Source organism: Mercenaria mercenaria, chromosome 4 (assembly GCF_021730395.1).
Source record: "Mercenaria mercenaria strain notata chromosome 4, MADL_Memer_1, whole genome shotgun sequence".
In the NCBI taxonomy this organism is placed as follows: Eukaryota; Metazoa; Mollusca; class Bivalvia; order Venerida; family Veneridae; genus Mercenaria; species Mercenaria mercenaria.
Genome location: NC_069364.1, coordinates 2,685,462 through 2,706,278, shown reverse-complemented (window position 1 = coordinate 2,706,278; position 20,817 = coordinate 2,685,462). Strand labels below are relative to the sequence as shown.

Sequence of the window (20,817 nt, the reverse complement as noted above, 5' to 3'; positions counted from 1 at the left end):
TATGTGTGTGTGTGTTTTTACTTTGAGCGGCCAAATTGGACAGGTCCAAACAAAACAAGCGGCTACCGTTGTAGTTATTATACAGTGTGTCTAGCTTTTTTATAGTTTTTTTGTCCAACATAAAAGCTTTCCATCCGTGGGGGTAAATGGTATATATGGCCCGAATGGCACTGCTCAAATGTTGTTCTTAAAATTGCGAATTGTTTGCGTAGATACAATAGATACAATAGAAATAATAAGTATTTTCCAATAATATGATCAGTTAATTAAATATGGACAGCAGTTCTAATGTAAAAAATGTATATCACATGTACTAAAAGCTAAACATTCGTGGTTTTATCACGCATCTGAACTCTTGTCGATGCTTGATTATGTGATAAAATATAGGAATACATTTATCATTTCATTAATTAAAAAAATAAGTTGACGTTTACTGTATTAAATAATTCTTTCTGGTAACCACAAGTGTAAAGCAAGTGAAGTCATAAATTGCACACAAAGCCGAATCGGCTTTAGGTAAAATCGAGAGGTCGGAGCGAAACTAGTCTAAGTATATATAGAAATAGAAGCAGATAGACTAGTTTCTGAGCCCTCGAAATGTGCGCATTAAATTTGATTTTTTTAAAGAGGAAAACGACTGCATACCTAGAGTGCGATCGCTGTTTAATATGTTTACTGTACGGAATTTTATGAAATTTTGAAATTTACCTATGTCATATTGAATTTTTTGGAAACAAGACACTTTTTTCACTTCAATATAATCTATAGTATTTTCATTTCTTATTGATACATCAACTATTTGAAACAAAACAGAAGGTTTCGCACGAATAAAACCAAATTGTAGCTTTGGAATTCATCTATTGACTATCTATATTCGTTGAGCAACTTCGACAGGCAAATTATGCTAAAAAATTTCATTTCTCATGAAAATCGGCGATTTATCAATCCAAATCTTTGACTATTATAATGCATTTATCCTTATATTCATATCAATTCTTAGGTATAACATGCATATTAGATTTATATTTATGCTAAAAATCATCTCTAATAAAAAAAAATCAAATTTCATCTGTGCAGTCTCATCATGATCTGCACTGTTCGCCATTCAGTCAGTACTTTTTTGTAAGCACCCCATTTAACATGGTACTTTCCAAATTGTGGACAAGTTCATTATTGAAATTTAGCAGAGTAAGGGTTAAGCTTAGAAAATGAAAATCAATAGCAAAATAATCGAAACCCTTACTTTAAACATACTTAAAAATTATACTGGCGGGTAAGTGGTTCCAGGACGTTTATCTTAGAAATTCCAGAATGTCTACTAAATGCTGTTGTTATTTAGTTTGCCGTTCAAAAATGTATAACAATTACCATGGGTTAATGGTTTAAGAACGTGTTTCTTAGTGCTTACTATATAACAAGTGTGCCAGAACAGTGATTAGGGCTAGCGAGTTTCATGACAACGACTGTAAATTCTGTAATAGACTAGACTGTAAAGACCACGCACTAGGTTACGTTTTAAGTGTTCTCTTGACACTTTAAACAATAGGAGAGCGGTTTTAACCCGAATCATTGTCAATATCTTGGTGATTTCAGCTCCAGTCATCATAGATTAAATTGTACTTATATTCTGTTTATAAACACTTGAAGTCAGATTGAATAATAAGTCTTCTTTCCAGATTTTATTAAGTAAACAATTCACTGCAGTGATCCGGGTTTCCGTCCTGTAACTGAAAAAAAGCCATGGCGTACATTTGTAAACCTTCACAGGACGATTGGCTTGGATCTGTAGATTTGCCCTATTCCTCTGGGGAACGACAAGCCGAAAGGAAAGAACACATTGACCTTAAGACTTAAAACTGTCTCGGAAACCGTTAAATGACTAAATAACGCCTTGTTCTGCAGTCGTCAACCTTCATACATTTATTGCCGGTGTCAGGAGGTCAATATTCAAGGCTAAATGACTTTTAGACTAAAAACGGTTTCAGCTCAATTAGTAAGGAACTCATTAGCCTATTGTCTAGCAAATGACCACTATTATTTGGGGGTCAGCAGGTTAAAGAACAGACCACAGCAACACTTCATAGCTGCATTATCTATTTAGTTTTTACCAATTTCTCTTAACTCGATTTTGATGAAAGCTTACTGGAACTACTCTCGAGCCGACTTCCTGGTAAAACCAGTACTGGTGTCATATGAGACGTCATATTCTTGACCACATTGGGGCTCAAACCTACGATCACTGGATTGAGCGGCCGATACCTTATCCACTAAACCACGCTAGACCATTACCTGTGCTCAGTATATAATCTTTGAATTGACCTTCTTCTGCTTCTTCTTGTTCGCGACTACACTGTCAGACCAGTAGCCTCGATGAACCTTGTGGATCCTGAATGCCTGAATACAGTTTCTGGTGGATTGAGATATCTATCGGCCAAGTCGCAGCTCGCTCCTGGGCATGCCTTTTACATCTATGAAGTATTTGCTCCGCAGTCTGATCTTCTTTACCACATGGACAAGTAGGCGATGATGCCAGTCTGTATTTCTTGTACATGTGAGCATTGAGCTTGTTGTGCCCTGAGCGGAGCCTGACCATCATCACTTGTTCAGACCAATCAAGGACATGAAAAGCATCTTTCTCCATCCTTGGTCTCGTTAGTGCCTTGATGATGGTGACTTTCCCCTGGTAACGCACATGTTCTGTTACCAGCTTAGCCAGTTTGTCTGCCTTTTCATTGCCTGCAAGTCCACAATGGGATGGAATCCACTGAAGTGCTACTTTGCAGGTTATACTCAGACTCTGAATTCTTCTGGCTAGCTGCGGAGCTTTATTGTTGATCAGAGCTTCCATGACAGACAGTGCATCTGTGGTGAGAAAGACGACTGAGGAGCTTTCTTCGGTCGAGTCCTCAACCATTGAGACGGCCTTCATGAGTGCTTCAGTCTCTGCCATGTAATTGCTGCAAGTAGTGTTTCCCTCTTGCCAGATGGGTATTGAATGAAAAATCCTGCTCATCCATCTTTGACGGCGCATGTGGTCGATCCGTTTGTATAGACATGAGTCTATGATTCCGGAGGATAGTTTTCATTGATTATAGCAGGTGTGAGGCTATTCCGAATGCCTTCATCCTCTTGCTTCCGCGGTCAAGACGAGGAACAGCAAGTCTCACAGTCACTGAGGACAGATCATTCGCTAGTGGGTTTATAATGTCTTCAATACCTAGGAGCCCGCCCGCTTAGCTCAGTAGGTAAGAGCGTTGGTCTACGGATCGCGGGGTCGCGAGTTCGATCCTCGGGCGGGGCGTATGTTCTCCGTGACTATTTGATAAACGACATTGTGTCTGAAATCATTAGTTCCCCACCTCTGAATCATGTGGGGAAGTTGGCAGTTACTTGCGGAGAACAGGTTTGTACTGGTACAGAATCCAGGAACACTGGTTAGGTTAACTGCCCGCCGTTATATAACTGAAATACTGTTGAAAAACGGCGTTAAACTAAAAAAAAAAAAAAAAAAAAGAAAAAACCTAGGGGAGTCGTCGGTATGCTCAGTTCAGTTTTGAACTCTCGGTTGAGTTTCTTTGCCTTATGAACGAAGCTGCTACGTTTGAGCCGATTTTTGGTGTAGCCATCTAGCTTGGCTTTCATGGGATGGTCTTGAAAAGACCTGAACTTCTCTGCTTGAAGCAGGACCTTTGCATGTCTCCTGTCTTGTAACGACTGTGTGTCTGTTAGCTTCACCACGAAGGAGATTGGTGTAGACTTTGTAGCACCTGTCATGATCCGCACTGCTTGGTTCTGAACCTTGTAAAAAGCCTGTTGGTTCGTTTTGGCAGTAGTGAACCGGGCAGTTGAGCTATACCCTAAATAAGGTCTCACTGTTCCCTGATAAACTGTCTTGAGTATTTGCTCATTTGCTGCCCACGTTGTTCCAGCAAGTTTGCTCATCATGGCAAGCTTTCTACGGGCCTTCCATTCTGCTTCACTAATGTGGGGCTTCCAGGTTAGCCGTTTGTCAAAGGTCACTCCAAGGTATTATGCCTCGTCTGCTTCAATCAGCGAAATATTTCCCATCTTGATTTTACCAGCCCGCTGCTTTGACGACGGGGAGAATAGTGTGGTGGACGATTACTCTGTATTGATTGATACACACCAGTCTACAGCCCAAGCTGAAAGCTTGTTGATGGCGTCTTGCATCCTGTATGTGGCTGTAGTGGTATGTTCTTCCTGACACCATAACACCAGACCGTCAGCGTAGAGAACAGCCTTAACTCCTTTCAGTAGTTCAGACCCCAGATCATTGATGAAAAGCAAGAAGAGTGTAGGGGATAAGACTCCGCCTTGTGGGACACCATGACGCAACAGGAACTTCCTACTGCTGGCATGTTCTAAACTGACTCTTGCTCTCCTGTTCTGGAGGTACGACTTAATCCACCTCAGCATGTGACCTCCTACTCCAATCCTCATCAGTTTCACTAGGAGTCCATCAGTCCAGACTTTGTCAAACGCTCTCTGCAGATCAATCCATGCTGTAAGCACGACATTCTGCTCTTGGAAGGCGTCCTCTATCTCTTGCAGTAGATAAGTGGTCTGGTCCTCCGTGGAGATGAATTGTCTGAAGCCAGCTTGTTGCGTTGCGAATAGGTTGTTAGTCTCCATTTACCACTTCAGGCGTGCATTCACAATCCAATCCTCTCCATGGTATTTCCAACACAGCTGGTAAGGCTGATCGGGCGATAGCTTGCAGCCTTCTTTGGATCCTTTTCTTTCTTGTGGATGGGGATCATGACTGCCTATTTCCATATATTTGTGGAAGCAATCCTTGTGTCCAGCTGTAGTTGTAAATTTCCAGGAGTTTGCAAATTGCTGCAGTGCCTAGGTGGGTTAGCATTTCATTTGTGACTCCATCAGGTCCAGGAGTATTCTTTGTCTTCAACTGCCTAAAGCCCTCTACAGACGGTAGGTTTTTGTTGTACAACACTAATTATCTCAAAGATGTACAATTTTGAAATTGTACATTTTTCACATACAGACAGTATTCCATTCTCATAAAAATCACAGAGATTTACCTAGTAAACATAGTGCATCAGGTACTGAAAAAAATGTAACTATTAATAATAAAAATAATATTCACCTTTTTATATTCCATAAATTTGATTACGTATGACACAAATGAGTCACGCCATGAGAAAACCAACAGAGTGGCTTTGCGACCAGCATGGATGCAGACCAGCCTGTGCATCCGTGCAGTCTAGTCATGATCAATGATGTTTGCTTTCAAACTCTCTTACAATTAGAGAATCCGTTAGGGAACAGCATGGACCAGACTCGGAAACGCACTGTTGGTTTTCTCATGGCGCGGCTCGAATCATTTAACTTTTCAGTGTCATCCTTTTTCTATTATGCATTAGAAGCCATTTTATATTAAGATTTGTATTTATTTTTTGGGCAATTGTTTCTGGAATTTCATTCACTTGCCTCTTATCAGCTAATTATTTACCAATTTGTTGCTTGTCAACGTGGGTGGTACGTAAGGCAAAACTTACGAAATAGAACATGTCCTAATCTGTAAGTCAAGACTTAAGATTTACGAAATCAAGGAATAGCATCGTACACACGGTAATATTTGGCTGTACATCTTGAATTTAATTGGTGTTGTACAACAAAAACTTACCGTCTGTAGAGGGCTTAAGAGCTGTCTGTAGCTCATGCAGTTTAAGACTCTGCTTCATGCATTCTGGGATCACTTGGCTTGTCTGCCTTTCCCTTTTTTCTCTTCGGGCTTCCCTTTGCCGTTCCCTGTTGATTGGGGATGTTGGAAATATCTTTATAGTTAGAGGCAAAAGTGTTTGCCGCTTGTTTACCCAGTTCATCATTCTCTTTCAAAGTTACTGGGCCTCTTCCTGTTTCTTCATCGTTCAGCTGTCTCGTCAATCTCCACAGCTTTTGGCAATCTTGCTCTAGGTTGAGCGAAGCTGTGTTTCTCCAGCTCTTCCACTGTGCTTCCCGTTTGTGCCTGAGTAATTTGGCCTTGGCTCGTTGTAGAGAGAGGTAACTGTCTTGTGAGGGATTGTTTTCTGCTTCCTCCCTGGCTTCTGATAACTGTGCCTGTAGATTCTCCAACTCATCTCTCCAGTAGGGCTGATAGTCCTTTCTTGCTCCCCTTGGAATGGCGCTGTAAGCAGCCTTAAGTATACTGGCGTTGAAGTCTTTGACAACCCGGTTGATGTCTCTACCTTCCACTCTGGTGTCTTTACAGAGCTCATCACTCAGACTTTGGTAAAAGGTCCACCTGGCCTCCTTGTAGTTCCATCTGGGGATGTTAGGTGAAGTAGAGGCTATACGGTCCATAGTAAGTTAGACTGGACGATAGCCGCTACCTATCGACTTACTGCTTGACATGTCCATGTATGTCATCAGTAAATAAAGCAAGATCAGGGGTTGATGTTGTTCGCCAGTTTCTGGAGTAAAAAAAATTGGTGGTCATCTGGCTTGTTGATGAGATTCAGCTTGTTATCATCTTGCTAGGTCTCCACGTCCTCACCACGTTTATCCAGGTGGTCATATCCCCAGCTTTGTGAGTGACTGTTAAAGTCTCCTACAATGATGAACCTGGTTTCATCAGTTGTAACTTTGTCAAGGGACAGAGCTTTGTTACTTGGAGAGTATATATTCACAAGTTTCAAGTTGAACTCTTCTTTCTGAGGCTCAGAACTTGGAACTCGGAGTAATCCGTATGTGTGTTGATCTGAACAGCGCTGATGTTGTTCCTGACCAATGTCATGATGCCTCCTTTTCGTCTGCCAGTCCTGTCACAACGAAAACACTGGTATCCTCTGACTTTGAAGGATTTCTCTGGCTGTAGGTGAGTTTCCTGAATGCAACAGACATTGATGTCTTTCTCATGGAGGATATGCTCAAGTTCAGCTTTCTTGTTGAAGACACCCTGAAAGGTTGATGCGGATTGGTTCTTCTCCTTGGTATGTTCCTCATTCTCTTTGCATGTTGTGGATTGAAGGAGGGACCCCCAGTAGTTGTGGGTGGACTTTGTCGAGGCTCAGAGCCCGGCACTGAATCCCCCTGGAGGGACCTCAGAGATTCAGCACCACACTGTTGAATACCGGATGGCTGTGTAGTCAAGTTAACAGAGCACCTCTGTCTTCAACTCTCTAGGGTTTCATTCGGGGTTACTTCACCCTTATTTCCGAGTTAAAACCCTATCCTGGGAACACAGGAGCTATATGTCCCATAGTTAGGGGTCTGTTCATAGGCATCAGGGCGTGTCGACACATCGGTGGGCTTGGCATGCCAAATGTCTTGGGGCAGACCTCCTCCGAGTCCCCTGCAGTTCTGCCTGAGACCGCAAGGTACTCAGTTACCTTGAGGCACTACAAAAGGGCTTGTCTGCAGAGAGGCTATGTACTGGCAGGGAAGACTTACGCACTCGGCTCCTTGTTCACCAGAAGGCTAGCCAGCGGTGGAGGCTGAAAGAGGAAGGTGACAAGCACACAACACTCAGCACACCTTACTTGACACATCAGCAGACCAATGACACACAAATTGACCTAAAATACTTGACTGTATTGTGTATTAGGCATCAGTGTGTATATACGCAATACATAGTTAACGTTTCGATAGTAAATAATTAGTTGGTGTCCCTATTTATAATCATCTCTAAAACTCGTTGCTATCAGGCGGAGGATAACTGATACCATCGAGTGACGATGAAAATAAATCAACTTTCTACATTTCCTTTATATTTTTACTTTTATAATTGTATTTGTTTCCACAGGGCCACTCAGTTGGAGTTTTCGAGAGAAAAAGCAACAGTAGCGATGGTGAACATAGTGACTGTGATAGGTAGAAGAGTTTGTAGCCTTACCGCTGTGAAGTGTTGTCTAGACGAGGGACTAAATCCCACATGCTTTGAAAGGAGAGATCATATAGCTGGACTGTGGCATTACACAGAAAAGGTATCCTTGTCTCATATTAGAACGCTATATTATGTCAGGCTTGAACATAAAATATTCAGGCTTAAATGTAAAACAAGTTATTTGAAGTGATGTGTAGACTTTAAAGTCCAAAGGTATTTTGTTTGCTTAGAAGTAAACAACATCAATTGAAGAGTTCCTTGTTAAAATGTGAACGGATGCTTGTCATTAAGGTCGAATGATCGCGCTTGGTAACTGTCGGGTATTTGTAAGTTATAAGATTTTTTCGAGAAAACACGAGTTCTACTGCTGAAATATTGAGCGACTGTAGGGGCGCAATATTATTCTGTGAAAGAATGAGGCATATTTCTTTATGCAAATCTAACAATCTTTTTTAAAAATTCACAAACTACATTTATAATTATTATGTAAATGATATGATGTGGTTTTAGCCTGAGTAAAGTTGAAAATATTGCCTTTAATGCATATATAAACGAGACGACATGCATGAAAGTGACGTTACAAAACGTCACGCACTTGATTTTGAAATTTTAACGTTAAGTATTATGGAATACTATAGATGTTTCAGGTTCCATTTTAACTTAACGGACTTTATAATTTGGTGCGTAATACTTTCAGTTACTGGACGGTGTCCGTGGAAACACTTAACGAAAATCACATATATTTTTCAATATAAGCATGGGAAAATTAAAATACTGGTCTATTTTGTTATAAGGCAAAAGAAGGTCACACAACAGTGATGAAAAACACGATAGCGAACATCAGCAAGGAAACAATGGCATTCTGTGATTTTCTGCCGCCGCCGGACGCTCCTGCATATATGCACAATATAGATTTAGACGAGTATTTAAATTTGTAGGCAGATAACTTCGGTCTGAGGAAGCATATACGCCTCAACAAAGAAGAATGTTGTGATATTGAACCTGTAAAATAATAATGCATGTTTGTACTCCTTTTGACAAAAAAAATAGCTGTCGGAGGACAGTAACGCTCGACTACTCATCTGCCTTGTCAACTAAATTAACATTAAAGCTGAAAAGGGGCATAATTTTGTACAGTTTAAAGACAGGATTATGGAATCTGTACATTGCATATTTGTTCATAACAATGGACTTTTGTGTGAAGTTTCAATCCATTCCCTAAGTGGGTACTGAGATACCAGCTTACATACAAAAAACTTAACCATAACTGCACAGTAAAAAAGAGACATCATTTGTAAAATAGCAAAATAGATTTTACGGAATCTGTGCACTGCATGTCAAATCATGACAGTGAACCGGTGTGTGAAGTTTCAATCCATCCCACATACCAGTTTGCATACAAAAACTTAACCAAATCGGGACACCGACGCCGATGCAGATTCTTTGAATAGTCTAGCTACAAATTGTTCAATACATGCTATTGATGGTGCTGTTTATTTGTGGGCCCATGCTATAACTTTACCATTTCCAAGAACAACAGAATGGGAATCAAAAAATGTACTAGAATCGTTTAGTCACGACACAAATACATTAATGCACAAACAACGTGTTTTATCCTCACAGAAATATCAAGAATAGGCTCTTTGCAACATCTTTTTTCTTGAAACCTGAAAACAAAGCTTACGTCGATATTTGTTCATCGTGTAGTTCATTGGTGTCGTCTTTGATGAAGCCTCATTCAGAATATGTTCATATACTCGTAAGTTTAATGTCCGGTCGAACTTCTACTGTAATGTTTTCCTTAATTTTTCCTGTAAAATGGCTGTCCATATCAATGAAGCAGACGACTACAAGATCACGGGCCGTTGGAAAGTGAAGGTCAAGGACGTTACTAGTAACATCATCATCGTCTTGACGTTTGATGCAGTTTTGATCTGTACAGGGAGGTTTTCAAAACCAGTTTTACCAGCATATGCAGGTTTGACGCAAAAGTGTTAGTAGTTACCTTTTTTTATTTCCAGTCTATCAACAAACAATTCTGCACATGTGCACAGCGTATTTAACACGAAATCAAAGAAAAATAGACTTACTGAAAATTTATATTATCGTCCGATTACAATGGAAAAAAAAACGCAAAGCCCTTGCATATGGTTTGTTCTGAAGGTCAATGACATGACAATGTGCTAAGGTATTGCAGTGATTATATATAACAGTTGTATACAATACAATGGGTATACACGACAAATGTCAAAACGCAACTTGAATATTGAAATAAACGTTGTTACATTTCTCATAGAAACGCATTTTCTTGCTGAAAATATGCACCTAACTTTCTAGGGATCGAGGAATTTAAAGGACGAGTGATTCACACTTAAAATTACAAGAATCCAAAGGGTTCTGAGGAGGACAAACGTGATTTTAGTGGTGTCTCTCGTCAGCTAGTTAATGCAAAAAATTTCAGCTAGGGACATCGTACAATATTCGATGCTCGAAGCGCCAAAACTACGCTACTATCATGTTAAAAATTCTGAACAACGAAGTTAGATGTTGAAATGTTGAAACTACGATATCGAAGAGTCAAAACAACGAAACTGCGATGGTGCAAAGTCGAAATTATTTTGTACTGCCATCGTCTTAGTGTCGCATTTTCACTATCATGGTTTCGATTTTTCGTAGTATCGACTTTTATTCACCGTATTTCCGATTTCTTATCATCTTATTATCGTAGTCTTCCTGCCTTGCATGCACAGCTATGAAACGTTTGTCTTATTACATGCGTATGGTTATTTGAAATTTGCTCTCGTATTGAAAGCTGTATACCAAAATAAAAAAGTATATTATTTTTAAGAGTTAAAAATATAAAACAAAACATTACTTCTGGCAGCCTTTGACTAAATTACTAGTAATCAGGCCGTTGGCATAAATGTAAGATATTTCTATGAAACCCTTGATTTAGATTTTATTTGTGGTTGTAGAATATTTTGAAAAAAAAAGGCAAACTGTTAAACATTCTTGAAGTGGATCTACGTTTTGACTGTACCATTCGAATAGCGCTTTTGGATAAGGATGATCATCGAGATAACGAACTCTCCCTTAAAGTAAACGGCATGAAGAACTATCCTTTGCTATACTTAGTTATTGGCGGGAATTGGACACGATTTCGTCGTGCAATATTCATATTTATAGCAACTAAAATGTAGCCGGTCATGTCAATAAGTGACGATAAAAACAATCGTTTGAAGCATTCTAAAGTATATTTTAACGCGTAAATTGTCAGCCTTTTTCAACCCGGTGGGGGCGGGGGTGGGGATGGGGTGGGGGGTAAAGGTTGACAGGAACTAGAAACATATATTTTCTCTACATTAACAAATTGTATGTGGACTCCGCATACATTTTGAAGCAGCCCTTGATTTTGAAAAGAAACATAACCAGTTTTGTCAAGTAAGAGCTATTTCGAAATATCTAATGCGCCCTAATATTCTTTCTATTGATAACTTTGACGTTCATTTTGTCTGAACAGCGAAAGGAAAGACGCCTTATTTACGACAACGCATGGAAGGGAAACATAATGGAAATGTGAGAAATACTTCTTTTTTCTCGGAGTTCATGCGAAACGAACGACTGAATAGGATCGGCATATTGAACATGGGTTTGTCAGTCCTTCTCTGTATTTCATTTCACAGGAACTCCGTAAACAAATAGTTCATTTCTTGGTTCTATAGTTCTTCGAGTTACAAAGTGTAAGTGGATAATGTCCGAAAAGAAATTTGGAAGAAGTCATGCTTTATTTCCTTTCCAAGCTAATGTCAATTTGCGCAGAGATTTACGAACTGCAAGAGAAACCCATCCAATTTTCTTCAGAAAATTTTGAATGGAAATACTAGTAGAAAGAGTCAAACCAGTGAATGTATTGAAGTTTTTCTAGAGAGTCATTTTCATGTTTGGCACAGTTTCCAATAAAATCGAGGCATACATTGAGAAGTGGTCTAAGATACAACATGTATTGTTTGGGGTTGATCGGTTCACTTTATACCACTGTCAAGAAGCCGGAACCGGTGTAAAAGTTGCTGTATTTTTTATGTTGAGTTTTCAGCTGGTCACAGTTTTCTATTATAAAATTAACACCCGTTTTCCTTTTGATTTTGATTGTTGCACTAACATTCAGCTTTTGAAAGATTGTAGGCAGCCAAGACCTGATATATTAGAAAAAAGATTTGCAGTGCTGGGTTTGAAGTGTGGTTTATATAGAATTATATAGGGGCTGCATTTAGTGGTGTTCAGCCCATAAACAAATTTACATAGATAGTTTATGGCATTAGGTGGCTTGTTCATCTGAATCTCACTCAAATGTTGCAACATCATTTGTGTGTGGCAATTTCGAATATAACATGTTAACAGCATCAGCTTTTAGTAATAATCTATAAAATAGGTAGGTGAAATTAGCCCAACTACAAATACAGGTTTTACAGGTAAGTTACCTTTTAGATGTAAAGAGAGATAAAGCGATCCGAAATACATAGACCTATTACAATATTTATCTCCCTTTCTTTTCACACACACGCACACGCACACGCACACACACACACACACACACACAAGAAACAATCCACATTTAGACCTCATTTGAATATGTTGCAACATTGACTCTTGAGATTATGGGCGCATTACGCGGTGTCACGAAATTAAGTCAGATATTTTAGTGTCCCTTTTGATGCAAGTATATGACACTAAATAGATATATATATTTTACCAGATAAATGGTTAACAATCACAAGAAATCGGTAGTTTGTCGTCTTTCCTCTCGTCTTCATCCCGAGAAAACAAGTAATCGTAGACATGAAAATTGCAATTTTACCTTTTGTTTTCGTGTTAAGGCCACAAATGCTATCCTTTCTGATAAAATGGAACCGTTCTGCAAGAGTTATGCTTCTTAGCATACTTACATACCTAATGATTATAAACATGTGCGCTAAGTTGAAAGTTACAGCTGTTAAAGTGTTTTTATAAAAAGTGGACATAAACAATAATAATTCTCAAAGCCGACATCGACGCCGAAAACGACGATCAAGTAACGGCAGTACGTCAAAGGCTTTCTCCAAACCTCTAACTACATCATTATTCATCATAATTAAAATATTTCATTCATGTCGCTAGCCAATTTTACATAAAGAGCTTACCATGTAAGGTGTAATTTCCCTACCTATATGTATCGGAAGAAGAAGACATGAAAGGACGACGAACTGACAAGAATGATAGTTATCTGCAGGTGATCTGATAATCTGATAAGTATGTTTCTTGTTGTGACATTTTCAACAAAGATTTAGTTGCGATGCAGCTATCATTGCAATTTTTTTCCTGTCAATTTTACCATTTGCATTTCCCGGAAATTCCTCAAACGCAATATAGTACTTCGGCTTGATATAAGCGAAGTCAGCCCATAGATGGTCGAAATATGTGTGCATATCCTTTACGACAACACGCTTTATCTTCGATAGCACGATGCAAGCACATATGGCATGGTGTAATCTTTCATCAGGAACCGGTACGACTACGACGGCCTCTACCTCCGAGCAATTGATTAAGATTTTCTCGACTTCTTGAGGAAAGATCTTCACAGTACCAACAGACATTCGTTCGCTTGTCCGTCCATGTAAAATAAAGTTGCCATCTGCTCGTATATGCGCCATATCCCCAGTGTGAAGCCAATTTCCTTTGTCAACTGTATCTAAAAACTTTTCCCGCATATCTTTGTACTCTATGAATCTATAAACGCTCCTGACATGCAACTCTCCTACCTGTCCCCGCGGCACAACATTTCCATGTTCGTCAACAACTTTCATCTCCATTCCTGAAACAAGGTTATATAATTAAAGCATTACAAAACTCTGTGCCACTGAGTTTTTTGTATCTGTTCGTTTCATCGTTATTGCGTACTTGTTTTACTTTTGTGCATATGTAAATCATGTATTCATCCACACATGCAGTTGCAGTTTGAGTGTGGCTGCGTTCTTTAAACATCTCCAGCTTGATATTTTCCGTTGCCTCCAATGCAAGTCAATTGTGTACAAAACGTCAATAGGAGGAAACGTTTAACAGAAGTACGGAATGTTGATATACTGAAAAGGGGCAAATGAACAAGGATATGAACAGTTACTACAAACTTTCAGAATGATCTTATGAATTCTAAACTGCTGAAAGAAATGATAGAAACTACTTTGATGAGTGAGAATTAACAGACTTTCAAATTAATAAATGATCTCCAAAACTTAGAGTGTTCAATTTATTTTTCGTTTTCTGTTTAACGCCGTTTTTTAACATTATTTCAGTTATGTAACCGAGCAGTTAACCTGACCAGTGTTCCTGGATTCTGTTCTCCGCAAGCAACTGCCAACATCCCTACATGAATTATCAGAGGTGGAGGAAGAATGATTTCAGACACAATGTCTTTTACGTAGAACATACGCCCCGCCCGGGATTCGACCTCGCTACTCCGCGATCCGCAGACCAACTGTCTCTCTACTGAGCTAAGCGGGCAAGCTTCAAATATTTATTGCAAAATAATTATGATTTCAATGTAAACACAACAGAATAAATTGCAAATTGAAAATGCATCTCAACATTTACAAAACAATAAATTGAATATATAAGTTTCAGTAGGAACAAACTATAACAAATTAAAATGCTATTTCTTTGTAAACTCCTACCAGGTAAAGGTTTCCCAATAATGCCATCCTCATACTCTACATGATTATGGGAGGAAAAAGTTGATATATCGGCTGACTCTGCTAACCCATAATAAATGACCAATTTCTTACAAAAGCGACCCAGCAATTCTGTAAATCGCTTTGAGCATCTAAAATAAAAATATAACATGTTATTGACACTTTGATACAATGGTAAATAGAATTATCTCAAAAGCAAATCATTTATTAATAATGAAACAAAAAGCAAAAGAAATGTAATCAAATATGTGAGAAAATCCTTCGGAAGTATAGAACATAACCAAGAAAAACAATAGCAGACTCAGTTTGAACGAGTTCCTAACAGATAATTGAATGTGAAAAAAAAAACATCACACCCTCTAGCACCAGCTAAAGCTGAACTCTATTTTAACAGTTAAATTGAATGTTCACCATGATTCTAAAAGACAAGAAACTAGAACAACCTTGAGTCCAAGTTTTGTTTAAAAAAAACAACAAAGTTTGTGATAATTACCTTTGATTTCACAGTTTATAAATGTTAGGGTGAAATATAACTTCTTTAAAGCAACAATTGTCATGTCCAATGTCCTTTTTAAAAAAATTTTCACTCTTCATGAAGGGATTAAGAGATGTTTGGTCGGACAACGACATTCCATATTTCAGAGAACAATCGAGGGGTTTGGTAAAACAAATAAGGCAGAGCAATGGAGTATATATGGTGTCAGTTTATGTGTCTTAATGTCTTGTCAATATCGCGGAATACTGTTGTAGAAGATTACTATAAAAGACCGAAGGTAACATTTGGGATTTTATGCCTTTTATTAACTGGTCGTCTTGAAGGGTGTTCATGAAACTTTGGTCAATGTGTATGCTCATTGACACAATATAATGAGCCTACATGTCAGTCCCGCTGGCTGTTTCCAGGTTATTGTCACATCTCAAGGCCAAACGTTTGAACCTGAGAGTTGATACCAATCTTATCAGTTCTTATGTGATATTTGCACAACTTGGGTCAAATTTTCATGTCGCCTAGTAAAAACAATGTCTCGATGTTAATTTTTTTTTTAGCTATCATGAGTACTGGAATGCTCTTTAACAAACATTAAACAATGTTCAAATCATTAACCTATAACGCAATTATAATATATTACCCCAAGGTCAATATTACAACTCAAATACAATCATCAACAATCACAATCCGTATTTCTAAACTATCCGATATTTCTTTAGCCATGCGAAGAGATTTTTCAAACATACATACCACAATCGACTTAAACACAATTCTCAAACACTTTAACTGAATAAAAATATAAACATTTTAACCTAACAGCGCTGCACTGAAAAGGCATATTAGTTGACGGACTCAATTCTATCGAATAACATTCTATATAACACTTTAGTCAATTTCCTTTGTGTTAAACTCAAGAAAAGGCGTCAGATATACCTTTCTGAGCCAAAATTAATAACTTTGACAGTAGAAAATTTGGTCTCATTTCCACAACTTCTTAGAAGGTCCGAGACGAGATAACCAGGTAGATACACGTGTGTGCACTTCTCTTGATATATGATGTCAGACAGAAAATCTGAAGAAAATCAACGTCTTATGAAATGACCTGTTGATATAAACCAGTGTTAATGCAAAAATGATTTACTGTCGTTAATTTTGACTATTGAAATTCACCTTTAATAAATTTCCACAAAAATAAGTTACGTGAGAACTGTCTATAATAAGCCTCTCGAGTGTACTGAAATAATTTGTTACCTATGTTGTTTTTCTGATTTGACAATGAACTGTCAACGATTACTCGAGTTGCTCCAAAAGCGATGAAAATATTTGGAGCCCCTCCACTCCATCCAAGCGGCCTGTCGCAGAAATATCTGGACTGGCTGTCTATTTCAAAACAGTCTTTGAGCAGAAACGTACTTCCAGGAAAACCCATATGAGTATGCCCTACCAGTTTGGGTTCACCGGTGCTGCCGGATGTTTTGTAGTATACAACTAAATCTTCAGGATAGATATCCGGAAGAGTTACTTCCGGTGTATTTGTTAAACTGACAACACGGCTCTCTTTTTCTTTAAAATTGAAATGGATAAAGTCAAGGGAATTGTTATTGTAAATGACGTCAAGAAGGCAAGCGACATTTTGAGATGACTGAATTTTCTCTAAGAGATGCCAGCTTTGTTCTCCTTCTTTAGCGTCCATTATAAGCAGTTTGGAATTTTGGTGGCGAATTGTATCTATAACGTCAGTTCCGTCCGCTCTACTTTGCAAAGTTGAAAAAGGTATTCCTCCAGCAAACTGTACACCAAACATTGCAATAAGCATGTTCAAAGAGTTTTCCATACAGAACGCAACCACGTCACCTTTCTGGATTCCAATACTTGCCACATACCACCCAAAAGATTTACTCTTCTCTAACAACTCTTTGCAGGTTATAGAATGTCTCTCTGCATTTGCGTCATATTCTACAAACGCATCTCTGTTTGGATACAACTGCGCCCAATGAGCGATCATTTGCATGTAAGTTTTATACTTGTACCCTTTCGAACTCGGAGCATTCTCGTAACTAAGGGGGTTGTCCATTTTGAACATATTATCAGGCGTAATTTTCTAGCCTGCAAATAAAACAGGAAAATCATGTGACCGGTTATAAGTGTTATATCTGCCGAAATTTGACTGTGTAGTGTTCTTGTATGAAACCTTTCTTTGGTATTTGGAATTATTGCTAAAATTATCTGAGTAATACATAAAACTGAATTTTAGTCAAACTGAAGTTTGAACAGACCTTTGTTAGTAGGGAGCTTAAGAATCGATCTTTACGGTAACGCACTACTTTACTAGTGGATTTTGAAACTTCCGCCCCATGTGGTTTTGGGACGGTCTGTGTATGAAAAGAATTGGAACCACTGCCTTACCCTTGCATGATCGTAAAAGGCGACTAATAGGGTCTTAACACTTGGTTTTTCTGTAACTCTGTGATTCCAGCAGGTATGCAAATTTTGATTCCATACCTCATGTTTTTATTTCGATGTAAATAAGATGTGAAACCAAACTTTGTAGTCCTGTTTGGCGCCATATAACCTATATATATATATGTTGGTGCGCCGTAAAACCCAAATAAATAAATAAATTTGAAACTTCCGCCGAAAGCTAGCAAGACGCACCTTGCGGCGAGGAAGTAGTTTTCTCTGTAGCAAATAAAGAGTGTCATTCAGTTGCTTAAACGAATTTGTCACCAAATATCATGCAAGGGAGGATCCAATTTAGTTGGAAAAAAATATAATCTTCTCTTAAAAGAATTTAGAAAATATGGTGATCAATATTCCTAGGCAAATAGAAAATGACGTCAACGTGACACCGACCTTTATTTTGCAAAGTTTGATATTCGTTGTAATAGGTATGATGACACTTTTTAGTGAATACATGTAGTTTTTTTTTTTCGAATTGTTACTTTCTTTTGAGTAGTGAATAGTTTTTCTGTAATTTTCTTTTTAAAAGTTAAACCTGGTTGCTTTGAGCTCGTTTTGCAGATATTGTCTTATTTCTTATTAATGTATTGATGAATATTAAATAATCTTGACAACTTAGGCTAAAAAATAATGTTTGGTTTCTCAGGCCCCGCCGCATACGGTGTTTACCCATCATATCTACATTCTTTATCAAAGAAAAATTGACGAAATTCGCGAAAAAGAGAAAATTCAACAAAAAATGAGGTCGAAATAATGAAATAAGTGAGTACGAATAAATCGACAAAAGGCATTTGGTGTTCTGTTTATTCTATAAGCTTACATTATACATTGAAGAATCGTACCAAATTCAAGTTGATATCTTTTAACTGCATTGAGAACAATTATAAAAAAGAAGTGCTTGTTTTATATTGGCCAGTGTCAGTGTTCGGTTTTACACCCGTTTTCAACATCATTTCAGTTATATCAGGCAGTCAGTTCACCTAACCATCGCTCATGGGAAAGACCAGTACTAGATCCTAAAGTCCGTAAGCAACTACCTACTTGCTCACATAATGAATCCTAGTCGGTAGCAGTGCTGGAACCCACGACCATGTTTCAGTCAGAGGTTTCAAAGATTACAAGTCCAGGACTGTATCTCCTACACTAGCACACTTAAGGAAATTAAAAACGCAACATCCATGTTTTGCTTCTTCCATGCAAATATCTTGATTTTCATATATCATCATTCATAGAATTTGATGTTATATGGTGGTTTCTTTCATGATACTTTAAGCGTGACATGTGAACGTTGTCACATGTGCAGGGTGAGCTCGTGTTGTAATTTCTGTCATACATAATCCACAGCGTGAATTTACAGAACTCAAATTTTATGACATTTTAAAACAAACTCACAAGTCACCATCTCTTCAAACTCACGAATTTTGTTCTTATGAAATGTATGCATATGTTAGAAATCTTTTGTTGAGCATCAAGTGTGACATTGTCACGTCAACGTTTAAAATACGTTACCTTCACACCTTCCCTTACAAAATCATTTCAAGACGTAAACATTAACTTTTTCTTTTTTTAGTTAGAACTCATAGTCATTTTTTTTATCTTTTAGTGGTGTCAGAACTTTAACGGACATTCGATATTTCTTACCGACTTTTATGGAAATCCGATATCCCTTACTGTCTGTTATGGATATCCGATATCCCTTACAGACTGTTATGGATATCCGATATTCCTTACTGACTGTTATGGATATCCGATATTCCTTACAGACTTTTATCGATATCCGATATCCCTTACTGACTTTTATGGACATCCGATATCCCTTACAGACTTTTATGGATATCCGATATCCCTTACAGACTTTTATGGATATCCGATATTCCTTACTGACTTTTATGGATATCCGATATCCCTTACAGACTTTTATGGATATCCGATATCCGTTACAGACTTTTATGGATATCCGATATCCCTTACAGACCTTTATGGATATGCGATATCCCTTACAGACTTTTATGGATATCCGATATCCCTTACAGACTTTTATGGATATCCGATATCCCTTACTGACTTTTATGGACATCCGATATCCCTTACAGACTTTTATGGATATCCGATATTCCTTACCAGCGATCGAATCTTGGTACATATTATTATACGTATACATGTTTCACTATATGCTATTTCCTTCATGTTCTATATAACCTTGGCACTGTTCAAAGAGCCAAACATTTCAGGGTACCAGACTTTAATTCGAACTGAAACAAAAAGACAAACAACCGAGAGATCTTTTTTTCTAACACAGATTTTTCCTGTCACAATTGGTCACTACAGGATTACATATACATATTTTTCAAGTCAAGTCAAAGTTTATTCGGCTAAAAACATACATGTTCATCGCCAATTACACTAATATGAGATAATATAGTACTACTACTCGGACTGAAACTGTGTTTTACTTTTACAAATACAACATTGTCTTTCAGTTGTTCTACAAACATGTCATTGATACACTCACAATACTGGCTCTAACGTGTATACAACTGCGCCCATAGTGTTCTGTAACCTGTCCACCATTACGCAAAAAGACCAGCTGATGGTCCCCTTTCTTGTTCCTTTACTGTCCTTAGGCCTAATCATGCTTCAAGCCGCTTAATTAAAATGTTTCATCGATTCTCTTACTTGTCGCGCATGTATGTTAAATTTACAAATTAGAAAAATATTTCTGTCATTAGATGAGTCGTTTTTAAATTTCTTAAGTGTATATCTGCGTTATTTGAAATAATGAGATAATTTTATATTTCTTGATTTACGCACATTTATTGTGCGAGGAAAATGATAAACACATGACTGGCTAATCAGGTCTGTAAGTTATTTGGCATTTAAGTTACTTCAATTTACGTATTTACAATGGGCTCGGTTTTCTTATGATTACATGAGAATACACTGATAATAATTGAGCCGTGCCATGAGAAAACCAACATAGTGCGTTTGCGACCAGCATGGATCCAGACCAGCCTGTCATCCGCGCAGTCTGGTTAGGATCCATGCTGTTCGCTTTCAAAGTCTATTGCAATTAGAGAAACTGTTAGCGAACAGCATGGATACTGACCAGACTGCGCGGATGCGCAGGCTGGTCTGGATCCATGCTGGTCGCAAACCCACTATGTTGGTTTTCTCATGGCACGGCTCATATGTTTACGCATTATCTTCAACGATATTTTGCATTACGTCTAAAAATTATGATAAAAATTATGTGCAACAGTGCAGTGTGGATTAAATTT

The 20,817-nt window shown here is 38.1% G+C and overlaps 1 protein-coding gene across 1 annotated transcript in view; it reads right to left on the bottom strand.

The window, feature by feature from the left end:
• Nucleotides 1-9,895: 9,895 nt before the first annotated feature.
• LOC123550819 (3-[(3aS,4S,7aS)-7a-methyl-1,5-dioxo-octahydro-1H-inden-4-yl]propanoyl:CoA ligase-like) overlaps nucleotides 9,896-20,817 on the bottom strand; it is a 52,670-nt gene continuing 41,748 nt past the window's right edge. Inside the window, exons 2-5 of the mRNA XM_045339211.2 lie at nucleotides 16,331-17,185; nucleotides 16,013-16,151; nucleotides 14,572-14,720; nucleotides 9,896-13,715 (exon numbers count right to left, since the gene is read on the bottom strand). Coding sequence (XP_045195146.2) covers nucleotides 13,177-13,715; nucleotides 14,572-14,720; nucleotides 16,013-16,151; nucleotides 16,331-17,162 — 1,659 coding nt within the window. The 5' untranslated portion in view covers nucleotides 17,163-17,185 and the 3' untranslated portion in view covers nucleotides 9,896-13,176. The remainder of the gene's footprint in view (nucleotides 13,716-14,571; nucleotides 14,721-16,012; nucleotides 16,152-16,330; nucleotides 17,186-20,817) is intronic.